Source organism: Bombus vosnesenskii, unplaced genomic scaffold (genome assembly GCF_011952255.1).
Source record: "Bombus vosnesenskii isolate JDL3184/JDL3185 unplaced genomic scaffold, Bvos_JDL3184-5_v1.1 scf7180000013289, whole genome shotgun sequence".
NCBI lineage: Eukaryota > Metazoa > Arthropoda > Insecta > Hymenoptera > Apidae > Bombus > Bombus vosnesenskii.
This window is the reverse complement of record NW_022882942.1, coordinates 1,256,425-1,269,733: the sequence shown is the minus strand read 5'-3', so window position 1 is coordinate 1,269,733 and position 13,309 is coordinate 1,256,425. Positions and strand designations below refer to the sequence as shown.

The 13,309-nt window shown below is 41.2% G+C and overlaps 2 protein-coding genes across 2 annotated transcripts in view; both read left to right on the top strand.

Moving 5' to 3' along the window:
• LOC117232512 (hemicentin-1-like) overlaps positions 1-13,309 on the top strand; it is a 103,204-nt gene that overhangs the window by 11,161 nt on the left and 78,734 nt on the right. The gene's annotated exons all lie outside the window — the stretch shown is intronic.
• LOC117232513 (protein bicaudal D-like) lies at positions 7,900-13,126 on the top strand. Its single transcript, XM_033491904.1, has 3 exons — positions 7,900-7,921; positions 8,080-8,594; positions 8,816-13,126. The coding sequence occupies exon 3, from the start codon at positions 11,718-11,720 to the stop codon at positions 12,429-12,431; it is 714 nt and encodes a 237-aa protein (XP_033347795.1). The 5' UTR covers positions 7,900-7,921; positions 8,080-8,594; positions 8,816-11,717; the 3' UTR covers positions 12,432-13,126.

Here is a 13,309-nt window from a genome sequence, read left to right as displayed (position 1 = left end):
CCGACAAAATCTTTCAATTTTTCAACGTCCTTCGATTCGTTTGAATTTCCTTCCGCACGACGATTCGATCCATTCATGGTCGACCGTGTCTCCTCGGTGATCGTCTTTTATTCGAGTATTTTAGACCGATAGATTGCCGCCGATTCTATAATGCTTTTTTGCATGATTATTTTTTAACCTATCGATTTCGATATTGATCTGTTTTAAATTCGAGTCCAACGTTGCAAGTTCTTTCGAACGCTCCTTAGATTTCCTCGCTTTCCCTAGAGACAAAGGAACATCAAATTGATCGCTAAATTTTGCAAATTCCATGTACAGTTGTGTAGTATCGTGGACGAGGGGCCTAGGGGGGTGTCGTGCGAATTGTAAACGAGCGGTTGCTGAACGTGTGCATGATGGGGCTTAAACAAAAGATATCAGACAAAAGACAAAGGGTTGCTAAGAGATATAAACGAATTAACGGCAGTATGAGTTGAGAAACCAGAGAGTGCGGATTGTGTTGTCGAGAGAGAGTTGAATCTGTGTTGACGAGAGTTGTTAATTAATTATAATACGTTTTTACGATTAGTTTATGTTAAATAACCATTGTTTTCTGTTTAATCCATTTATTATTAATAAATTAATTATTATTATATTTACGATACTACAGTTGTTTGAAAATAACGCTCGATTCGATGATTTTCTGTACATATTTTAAGCAGTCCGGATCGCCACCAGCAAGCAGTGTTTCATGGTCGTTTTTTTAGCGTATTTGTTAAATCTTGTGCCAGTCGTTCGATATTATTAAGATTATTCCGACCATTCGAGTCAATGTCCCAAGAATTAACTTTGAATCTATTCAATTTTGTCTTCCAACGTTTCGTTCGATCGTCCGCCTCAACGAATCTCTTCTGATAATCCATGAGATTACCATTTTTATATCTTATCACAGCTTTCAGATTATCGATGTGGACGTACAAATCATCGTTTCTTATTTGCTTCTTGTGCAAGCGATCGTTTACGCTCGTTACGTTACGTCACGTGGGATAGTCCACGCACCGTTATACAGATCCTCGATAAACCTAAGGAAGCACTATAACAAGAATCTTTTTAACGGACTCTTTAATTCTGCAAGTATTTTCGGTTTATGGCTGGTCCTTAGAACAGTTCTTAGGTTTATTATTCGCTCTTAAAAATCACGGAGAAAGCGGGTTATCTAACGGGAATAGCTGGTTTTTTCCCATGAACAGTGTCAGTCACGAGCCACGTTGGTAGGAGGCTTCCTCCTCCTATCTTCATTCATTAACGTGAGTCATAATCAATGGGCATCGCGGATCGTTACCTCCACTTTTCTAACGGAAAGCGTGAGCAACGAATCCGCTTTCTGCGTACCTAAAACACAGCCATACCGAGCTTTCCTCCGTAATAACATAAGAGCGAATAGTCAGTTACAAAAACAGTTCAAGTAACAGAAGGACCAAAAAGTCAAGTCATCAGAGTCGCCAAGTCGAAGACAGTCAATCGACAGAGTAACATACCAGGTGTTTGAGCTTGTATTTCAAGTGTTCCACTTGCGAACTGTGTTCGTGATCCTCTTGCACCTCGTCCAACCGACTTTTCAGATACTGAATCTCGTTGTTCAAACGTTCTCTCTCGGCTAAGTACTTCTGTTTAACTTGCACCAGCTTGTCGTCGGATTTCCAAGCGGTTTGCCGCGTAACGTAGCCTGCAGAGCAGATTTAATATCAGCGACTTCTTTCGTCGAATCTTTATTCGCTGCCTCTAGCCGTTTGATTTCTCCTCTTTGACGTTCGATCAATCGGACAGCGTGCAAAGCGTCGTCCGTGTCTCTCGCAGCGACGCGTAAAGGTAGCTTCAACCACCAAATGTTGGATCGTAATTTCATACGGTCGTCTCGCCAGTTTCTCATCTGCTTCATTATGCTGTTCATCCTACATAGGGTGGTAGCTGCGACTTGCGCTATTCTCGTCTTCTCTTTGAACGCGTTGTCGTCATTTGCCTCGATCGATAGGCAATTGTCAAGATACGCGTCCATCATTGTTAGATACTCGTCTGACAACCACGTAAGCGAAAGGGAAATGTTCGCTTCGATTAATTTTCATTGAAATTTCCCAGTCGGTGTGCCGATCGCGATGCGGTTACGTCAGGCTTATCCTCGTCAGCCGAGTTTTACTTGGTTGAATCGACGATGCTGAAAGTGGTGCAAAAATATCTCCGTGTAGATTTTATTTACATAATCGAGTAGACTTCCTTGTAAGAAAGATCGAAGAACAAGAACAGAGACTGTTAGGTTTTTATTTAAAAGCTTTTGATTTTGGATCGACAGATAGTTTCATTTCAGCCTGACAGCCTTAAAACGAAACTTGGTTTGCAAATTTTAGAAACTGTAATTATTATTATCAACGCCCGCTCCTTACTTCTTGTCACTTTAGTTCCCTGCAATAGCTTTTATTCCTGTTTAATAGTAATATTTTTACAATAAATAATAATTTATTTATTCATTCGGCTTTACAATCGAACACAGAGAAAAGACCTTGGCTTACATACATCTAACTTGCACCTCAATCTCGTACCTTTGGTTTGGTAATTCGTTCGGTACCTGTACTTTTACGCTCTTTCTCCAAAACCCTTAACCATTTAGCTTATCACCGCTTGACGTAAATTATCCTCTACTATATCTTGGTATTGTGACAACGACCATACTCAAAAATCCACGCCATTCCATACTACCTGACAGTTGTGGCGGATGAAAGGAGAGTCGTGCGTTTCGTCCCGGGACTACCGGTAGTCCCTGCCTTAGACGTAGAGGGAGTCTCGCTAGGTGCGGTATTTGTATCAATCGCTCGTATATTCGACCGCTAGCGAGTTAGACAGACTCGTTGTCGTCGTAGCCCTCTAGCGTTGGCGGTTGGTACCAGCGGATCGCCCGGGAGGTGTTGCGCCGCGTTGATGCCTCGACTTGTCGGCGTCCTCTGTTGATACCGATCCGCCACAATAGCAATCGTTTAAATTGAACGTGAAGTAAAAGTTCCATAGTTATGGACTAACTTTCGACAAAAACCTAACATAATCGATAAATCACTTGAGTGGTTTTAGCTACATACATCATACGTAAGTTTTACCTACATCCATCATACGTAAGTTTTACTTACATCGACTTAGTAATAAGTATAACACCAAAGTTTTTCTTATTGATGTTATCGGAGGAAAATATTTGAAAGCAAGATTAGCACGTTAAACAGCTAGATATTTTTGACTAATTTATCCAGCATTAATATCTATACATCGTTTAACTTGAAAAGGGGGGTGGGTATTTTAAATCTTTGCTCTTTGTTCGATGACTAGTACGCAGAGTTGGCGGAAACTAATCATGACAAACAGAATCGTTCGTTTCGTTCAGCGTGCAAGTTTTTACTCGCAAGTTTCCTAATAAATATGTAAAAGTTAATATCGAGGTTTAATAACAAAATTCTAGTGGTGGCCATCCGGACGAGGTACGCGTAATTTAATTACGAACATAGCGAAACTCTATGGCCGGGATATGATCGAAAGTTTCGGTTCGTTTGGAAGTTTTCGTCGAATCGGACGGTAAGTAACTGCGTGGTCCAATGATTTCCTTTAATAAGACAACTTTCTTGCCAATCTAGAAAGGGAGTTTCGTTCCTTTTAATTATATCGATATTTCGATCGTTTGTGTCACGTACGACAGAAGGAGAGAAGAAGAAAAGCGAGAGCCAGAGAAAGAGAGTTTCAGTTTTCGCGTTTGAAAAGACGAGCTCCGTCGACGAGCTGCATACAAACGCGGTATATTTTAATAACGCAGCTGTAATTAGATCTCGTGGAAACGTGTACCACATTAATACCGTGGTTACCACAGAATTCGCAGGGATTCCTGAAGCAATCTGTACAAATTGATTACGCGAACAAGCACGAATTAATTAAAAAGATATTTCCTTGTGTTTGAATAACTTGGCCTGCAAAAAAATTTCGCGTCTACCGGAAATAAAAGCGCAGCCTACTTTGAGGAACAGGAATATGAAAACTTGCGTGCGAAATTCGCGGCAAAGTGGTCGGGCGAAGTGAAAGCTGGAAGTGTAATAAAGTTAAATATTTCCCAAGTTGTTAGGGTTATTAGTAGCACCGATTAGAGTTATTAGTGGCACCGCGTGCAATTATAGTCCGATAGCTAACCTTTTCAACGCTATCAATTGGAAGCGGAATGATCTTTTTAGCTTCTTTGTCGTATCTTGATCGAAATAAAAATCCTCCTTTCGTCCCATCTCCGCTATTAATATTTGAGAAGTTTGCTTCAAGAAATAATATAAAAATAACCGTTTGTAATCGCCAAAAGTGGAACGAAACACCATTATAGTAAAATCAGATTTCTAATTTTCTAGAGTAATTTATAAGAAAACGATACAGAGAAATTGTTGTGCATCTTTCTTTATTCTTAATTATTTGGTTAAAGACGCAATCCGAATTATAGACATAACTAGGATTTACTGTATCGATTTATCACACAACGGTACATATTTCTTTTATTTTCATTGGAAGAATTCCAAAATTTGTAAATAAAATCGGTCTTTTTGTAATTTTAAAATATGTAACTTGGTAATAGAGAAATACGAGGTTTTTGACAGAATTTCAGAGAAATATATTCGGTCTTTGGACAGTTAATTTGCACATACGTAGAGCAAAGAAACGTAACAGCTAGCTGATATCGCGCGGGAAGATATTTCCTTTTTTGCCATTTCTACGATGCTAATCTATGATGTGGAAATAACAGCAAACGATGGAAAAGTTCTCGTAAATTGGATCGGTGATGGTGCGCTCTGAATGTTTACGGAAGCGCGCTAAATAATACGTATATGTATCACGTATGAAAAACGTATCTATCTAAGCGTCGCGTCGTCGAAATCTGAACAAATTTATTACGCGGCCCAATAAAACAGACCGGTCTGACGTTAAATCAGATTATCGATCTTCATCGATGACCGCGGTCGTGTGGCAGCAAAAGTGTGACTGCCGCGTCGAAATACATCATCCCAAACTCGTATATCCAGGCTAAATGTTTTGTTTCACCTGGTGCTCGAGGCCAGTTTGGCGTTTAGGTGCGCCGAACTGTCTGTAATCGGTTTACGATCGTAATTCACTTACATCGGTGATTCGGTGACATCGGCGCGGTGACAGGGAGGAAAAAACACGCAGCGGGAAAATAGTTACGTTCGGATAACCTGTAAAATATGATTTAACGGTTGGCTGGGAAACGAATTTAGGAGGTTGGTGAACGCGAGGCAATAACGTCGATCGTAGATGTTGTACGACTAGGAATAGAAAATATTAGGATAGAGAATTATTTTGTTTTTCGATAGACGCTTTATTATTATATAAAGCTCCTTTACTATCGAATCTCGGTTTCTAAAATGAATTCACGGGACCTCTGAGCTTTAAACTCGTTTCTCCGTTTCCTTCGTACAGCTACGAGAATCGACGTTAAAATTCTTGTCTCGCGCTGCGAGGCAAGCGGTTTGTAATTACGGAAAACTTTTGAAAGATTACTCGGATAATGGAAGTTTGTGCCGGCGCGGATGCGAGGCATCGTCGCGAGAATCGATCGATCCACCGCACGAGCCGTGCTATTGCTGCAGTTAGGATCCCTTGAGCGACAAAGAAGCAGAAATGTACGACCTCTCGTTTGCCCCGAAGAAGCTCGCTGTAATGAAGTGTCAGACGAAGAAGTGGCGAATGAAAAGACTTCAACTCGAGAGCGAAAATAGGTCTCTGAAACGAGCCCTCCAGTCATTCGGTATCGATGTGTGATATTTCCTAGCTTCTTCCTTTATGAATCTCTTCTTCTTATTCTCTCTCTCTCTCTGATTCGTAATTGATTAATTGGAATTCTGTACGGATACCCTTGTGATCGCGTTTCTCTTCCTTTGCGAGTTAGTCGTTTAATTCGAGTCGAAAGGAGCAACGTTCCGTGCAATTAGTGCTGTAAAGAGCGAAACGGCAGAAATTATATACACTGTGACCGGCTCGTTCGATGTCGATAGTTTGCGAACAAGTGTCTCGAAACGAGCGTTAGGTCGTCTTATGAAGCGCCAACTGTTAGGAAGATTCTGTTTGGAGGATTCTCTTAAAACATCTTCAGTTCAAAGATATCGATCGACTATAATAGACTGCGCGTTTTCATGCACAGAATGCACAGAATGCATATAACGTGCAAACATACTTATATGAAGTATCGAGGTGTCTACTTTTTAACAGGTAAAAAATGTGCACTCAAGTTGCAGCTTTCTTAGCTGTATTTATAAAAATATAAATTTCCATAAAAATTCTCAGTCCAGTTATCATATTTTAGGCATTCGATATTCTGTTAGTTTTTTCATAAAAACTTGATGGATCGCTCACCTACTGCTAATCAGTAGCTTACACCTTTGCGTCGAATAGATTGTTTCTCTTTTTCACTATGTTGTATCGAATAGAACATTATATCAAACTTTAACCATCGACCAATATCACAATCGACAAAATCGTAGTTATATTTCATGCCTGTGATCCCCGTTTCTTCGTTTGTGCTTTGCCTGTACTATTGCCATAATTCACAAAATTTTTCGCTACATTATGTACTTTACGACATAGTACTGCATAGTATTCAGCCGAGGTTCTACTAGTAAATTCCGTAATAGCAATACAAACCGAAGACTGTTTGCGAATGTAGACCGGAGCTTCCTAGCTTCAGGGATTTTCCTTTAAAATTCAGAGCGCTTTCTTTGAACGGTATCGTGCACGTGCACTGTTCCGAATGTTTCTAGAGATTAGATGTTTTCGTGTAGGTGTAAATGCGGATGAGATATCGAAGCCCGATCCGCTGCTAGTGCACTCCTGGGAAGAAATCGAAAGGCTGCAAAATGCAAACGCGGTGCTCCAAGATAAAGCGAGGGATCTTGAGGAAATTCTCGCCGAGCGAGATTTCTGCGACGATCCTGACGCCACTTCTTCGGAGAGAAGATGAGATATCTTGGAGAGGGTTTTGGCGCTTGAAAAGAAAGAGTACTACTGCTCGCTACTTTCTCCTCTTCGTACACTTAGACCTCGTTTAATCGTTTCCTCTTGCCAACAACGAACCATTGGTAGCAGAATGATACGCGTTATCGATCCTACGTATCTGTACATTTCGGTTAACTTTGCTCAAACAAATCTATGACCGCAGAAACGTTCATATTTTTATTATACGTATCAATATCGCATGTACGTAATTTATAGTAAATTTTAACCAAACCGAGCCTGAAATCCTACAGATCAGACAAGAGTTTTTTTTATTTAGTTGTTTACATTCACAATTTGTCCGATTTGGACATTTGGTAGAATTTTTTTGATTATATGTGGGTGGCTACCCCCAGCGGAGTACCATCTTCGTGTTTGTTAGGTTATATCCTGTGTGAGATCTGCTGGGTGTTTCCTTTTTAGTCTTCTTTCTATGCTCGATGTCTTTTTTTTTTACTTAGTTGTTCACATTCACAATTTGTCCGATTTGGACATTTGGTAGAATTTTTTTGATTATCATGTGGGTGGCTACCCCCAGCGGAGTACCATCTTCGTGTTTGTTAGGTTATATCCTGTGTGAGATCTGTTGGGTGTTTGCTTTTTAGTCTTCTTTCTATGCTTAATGCGTTGATCGTTTCCGCTGCCAGCCGGTTCGGATGCGTTGCTATTCTTTCTCTGTACCTTCTTGCGCATCTGCTAATCTCCTCCTTGACCGTTGGTATTCCCAGGTCTTTCCGAATGTCCTCGTCTCTAACGTACCATGGGACGTTTACTATCGTTCTAAGAATTTTACCTTGCATTGTCTCTATTTTGCTTATATGGCCCATTGCTGCTGTTGCCCATAGTGGTATTATCAGACAAGAGTATAGAGTTGGTAGGAGAAGATCCAAATGCTTTGTATTTCCAAAGCTGATTAATTTTATCGCTTCAATGTATCTCTTGTAGCGAAACTATCCATGAAACGTGCTGATTTGAAAATTTTTTATGACCTCGGTTGTGCAACGTGTCAAAGAAACTTTGTTGCCCTGGCAGATTGCGGGACACGGTATCGGACTCGAGGTTTGAGACTGGCGCACACCGAGAAGGACGTCAACTGCCCCGCGATATATCGTTTAAAGGACAAAGTGCGTGATCTCGTGAAACGTGAATCGGCCGAACAACGAATTTCCAAAGTTGTGGAGAAATCGATCGTAATCTCGGTGGACCTTTCGAAAAGCCGCGATGATCTGCGTTTGGAAAACGAACCTCTTCTTTCTCAGGCGACAGACTGGCGTAGTGCATTGGTTGAGCTCGAAGGAAAGGAAATGCCAGAAACGATATCGCAAGCGACCGAAACAATCGCAGTGCCGGAGTATATTGATATTTCGGATTTACTGGATAAGTTGAACAATTGCGAGGATATCGTGGCTGATCTAAGAAAGCAGTTGGAAGAAAGAGTCGAGCAGATCGATGCATTGAACAAAGGATTGGAATCGATGGTCAGTCAAAAAGGTTCATTGGAACGGACAGAAGCCACGAAGGAGCAGCTCAAGAGGGAAGATGACGAGGTATTGATATCTAGATGATTGAAAACTCGAAACTAACGTCAGCTGGTGGGTTGCAAATAAGTTCATAAAACTTATTATATAGCGATGAAAGTTGGTCTATATTGTGAAACGATAATACGATACATATCGAGACGATGAAACAATTTGATTTGATGCGAAGATGGATTAGACGACGAACCTTTCTCTGTGTTTCTTTTTCTAAAGGGGCATTTCGATTTTAGAGGCAAACGAGGAAGAATTCGCTGGTAGTCGTTTAGTGTGAACGGTCATTAAACAATCTGTTCGTATGCTCATCCCTCGTCAAAACAGCTTCTTCGTGACGAACAGCTTCTTCGTAGAGATTAGACCGAGCATCATTGACGGATCATCGTTAATCAGCGGTTAATCCCAGTCTTTAGTCTTCGCTCGAACTAGTGACGATGATGTTTGATAAAAAAGATTTTATACCCTTATACACGCGTATATGTGTAGGTAAGATCTTAGAATTCTCTAAACAACTTCTCCCAAAAACAGCATTGCACTAGTGACGTTATCGTAGAACGTATGCCAGCCTCGAAATTAGCAGATTTATTTCATTCGATTAACGCGAGCGACTTTTCCATTTGCAAATTCTGGCGAACTGATTTTTCTCTCGTAATACGTTAAAGCGTTAGTCGGAGGGTTTGTCGAGGAGACGAGGAGTCAGCAGTTAGGAGTGGAAAGAGTGAGTAAACGGAGTGCATGCGTAATTAATATTCAAAGGTGGAAGAGGGATTAAAAAAGGATATTCTTCTTTTGGCCACACATATAGGAAGCACAATGAGAACAGCATCGGTTTAAATGTTTTTTAATGTGTCATATTGAGTTACGTATGTATAATACCCTTTAACGAGGTTACAAACTACGATATTAATCAAAAGCACGATACCAATTAAAAAACCATAGCTTCTCTCTTAGATCGCAGGATTCTTGAACAACCTAAGACAATCACAGACAGACTTGTTGGTATTATCTTCTCTGAAATCGGAAGTGGGAAGTCTAAAGTCACAGTTACACGATCTCAAATCAGAGAGAAATATTGAACGAACTAAACAAACAGCGAGGAGCACCGAAGTATAGAGTCGATCGGATAACAGACTTACCGGAGCGGAGGAACAAGTTGGAGAAAGACTACAAGAACAAGACGGCAGAATTACAGTCAAAACTCGACCAGGCAAATGACGAGATCGATGAGTTGAAAGCTGAGACAACCAAACTGAAGAATAAGTTGGAGGAGCGTAAGAAGCGAAACGCGCAGCTGGAACAGCGTTGTCTGGACAAGCACGCACTTTCGGAGAAGCTACGCGGCTTCGAAGGGAAGCTTGCAGCCGCGAAAGCGATAACAGCGAATCTCGAAAAACGAGGCGGGCATCTTAAGGCGAGACGAGGAAAATTTGCCGAACGAGTTGGACGAGGCAAGAAAACAGGCGGAGGTGTTGTTGACTGGACGACTGGAGGACGAGAGGGCGGCCAGGACCGCGTTGCCGAAGGAACTGCAGAGAAACCGAGATGAGATTGAAAAGTTACAGAGGGAGATTTTTGGTCTGAAGGAAGATGGACGCCGAGAGCAAGGAGAAGGACAAACTTCGCGAAGCGTTGCAAGCATCGGTCGGCGAGAGCGAAAAGTTAAGGGCTCGGTTAGAGCAGCTGAAGAACGAGAACGACGGTCTGATGGAAAGGACGACGGAGCTAGACAATTTGAATAACCAGCTAAGGAACGACTAGGATAGCATGAAGCAGGCTTTGCAAGCAGAGATCAACAAACTGAAGCATGAATTGGCCAAGGCGAAGCGAGATAAGCAACGGTATCGAAAAGCAACTGGAACAAGCGATGGCGGAGAACGAGAGAGCCTGAGAGCCGAATTGAACGAAGCTGGTAAAGAACTTAATAAACTGAAGTTACTTGAAGGACGAGCCGCGGTACAGCCTCGACGAGATCGAGAACGATTCGTTGAAACGAGATATGAAAGCGTTAAGGGATGACCTTGAGGATTGCAGAAGGCAAGCGGAGGTGCTAAAAGCCGTTGCTGACGCGTCGAAAGCGGCTAATGATAAGGAACTCGAACTTGCAAAGATGCAACTGCAAGTAAAGAAGTTCGAGTTGAAAAAGAATCGCTTAACGAAGGAAAATGACGATTTCGGATCTAAAATGATGGAATTACGAGGAAAGTTGGAGGAGTTGGATAAGACAAAGGGAAGAAACGCAGACTTAGTCGCTGAAGTAGATCGTGTTTGAGAAAATAATTGGAAAAGGCGTTGGAGGACATTGATCCGAGGTTGAAATCCGAAACAGGTTCCTTGAAGGATGGACTCGATAATTGCGCGAACGAGATGCGAAAGCTGAGAACCGACAGCGATCAGCTTAAATTAGAGAATCGAGCTTTCGAGTCTGATATTCGCGAACTTGACGATCGTTTAACGAAGGAAATCGCCAGTCTGAAAGCGAGAAACGCAGGATTGGAACGGAAACTAGAGGCATTGGATAAATGGAAGTCGAAAAACGCGAATTTACTTGGTGAAAATCGATCGGTTGGGACGCGAATTGGCAAAAGCCTTAGAGGATATCGATCGTTCGAAATCCGAGGTAGGTTCTTTGAAAAACGGACTGGATAAATGTGCTGGCGAGGTGGAAGTATGAAACTCAGGCAATGGGCGGCGAAAGGGGTCTGAGACAAGAGATCGCCGATCCGAAGAAATTAATCGACGAATTGGAAGAAAAAATTGCTAAACTGCAGGCAGACATAGATCATTGGGAAATGAAGAACTGCAAATTTCAGTTGGAGATCGATGAATCAAAAGCTGATCTTGATAAAGCATTGAAAGATTTGCTCGAATGCCAAGAAAATTTCGGGTATTTTAACGTTAATCTTAATAAGCGTAATTCTTCGTTAAAAATATTGGAAATATCTTTTATACGAGGAATGTCTTCTTCGTTTATTACTCGTAAATTAATTGAAGAAAGAAGCGAAACTCGAGAGGAGAAGGCGATACACAGAAAGCAGAGAGCGAAACTCGAACGCAGAGGACGTAATTGCGGAAAAATTGAGAGCAGATCTTCGAAATTGCCAAACTGAGAACGATAGACTGTAGAAGCAATTAAACGAAATGGAAAACGAATTGGACGAATTAACAAACGTAAAGCATCGTATAAAGAATGAGATCGATAAACCGAAGAAGACGAACGTGACCATAGAAGCAAAGATAATGTCTGTGGAAAGTGAACTTTCTGATTTGTTAGACGAGAAAAAAAAGTTGGTCGATGAATTCTATCGTTTATGCGAACAGCTAAATAATCGTAGGAACGAGCTGGAGGAGCAGATGGCCGCGAAAGATACGGCCAAGGAGGAATTGGCCGACGCGAAGAAACAGCTGGTCGCCCTAAAAGCGGCGTTGGACAAGGTTCGCAGCGAAAACGATAAGCCAAGAAACGAGAACGAGGAGCTGAATGTAGAATTAGCCAAGTTGAACGAGCAATTGGAAACTCTGAAGGACGAGAATGCGAACCTGGAGAACGCGAATCCGAAGAACGAAAACACGAATCCGAAGAAGGCCAATGCGAAATTGGCGGCGGAGTTGACTGGAACGAAAAACAAATTGGCAGAAGCGGAGAAACAGGCGAACGATCCGGAGAAAGAGAACGGCGACTTGAAGAACAACATAGCCGATCTCGAGAACACGGTGAACGAGCTGGAACCCTTGAAGAAACAATTAGAAGATGCTAAGAAGGAGCTGAATAGGCCGAGGTCTGAGCTAAATATTAGTTCGAAATCGGCGAATACTCAACTGCAAAAATATTTAAATAACGCCATGGAGGAATGAAATAGATTGAGGAATGATTCGAACAAATTAAGAAACGATTACGACAAATCGAAGTCTGAATTAGATGACCCGAATGAGAAGATTGTCAAGCGGGGAACGAAAGATCGTGTAATGAATTGATAGATTTGAACCCGGAAAATTCGAAACCGCGGGACGATTTAAACGAGGCGAAAAACGAAGCGAATAAATTAAAATCCGATTTGGATAAATTGAAAAGGGATTATAGCGAGTTGCGGTTGGAATTAGGTAAACTAAGGGACGAGAAGAATAGACGCAAAGAACGCGATGCTGCGTTAGCCACGGATCTGAACGAATTGAAGAAAGGGAATGGCGAGTTAAAAGATGGGAACGAGAAACTGAAAAGCCAGTTATTCGATTGCCAAGAGGAGAAAGAAAGGCTACGCAAGGAATTGGAAAAGCTGAGGAGAGAAAATGCCAAATTGAAAGAAGGTATGATAACTACCGTTTCAATTTGTTTGGAATTCAAATTAGAAGGGTAAGTGCTTGATCTTTTGTTCAAGTCGCTTTGCAAATTCCAGCAGAGTGGTTAATGAAAGGCATTTAATATCATTATTTATCTTAAGCAGTATCAGATATAATTTTACAGTAACGAGCTTTTCCTCCTATTTCGACTTCAAATTACTCGTGCTTTGATATTTGTGGATTGTGAAACGAGTATAACAGATTATAATAGTAAAGCCACAAATTATTCTTCTGCACAGAATTAGTTAAATTGAAAGAAAATTTCTCATTTGTTGAAACTTATATATATTTTTTGAAAAGTATTGGTGCAGTTGACTACTAGAAATTATAATATTCTTTCAAAATTGAGAACAATTTCTCATTTGGATTGTATTATCTTTGGAAGATTCTGCAAG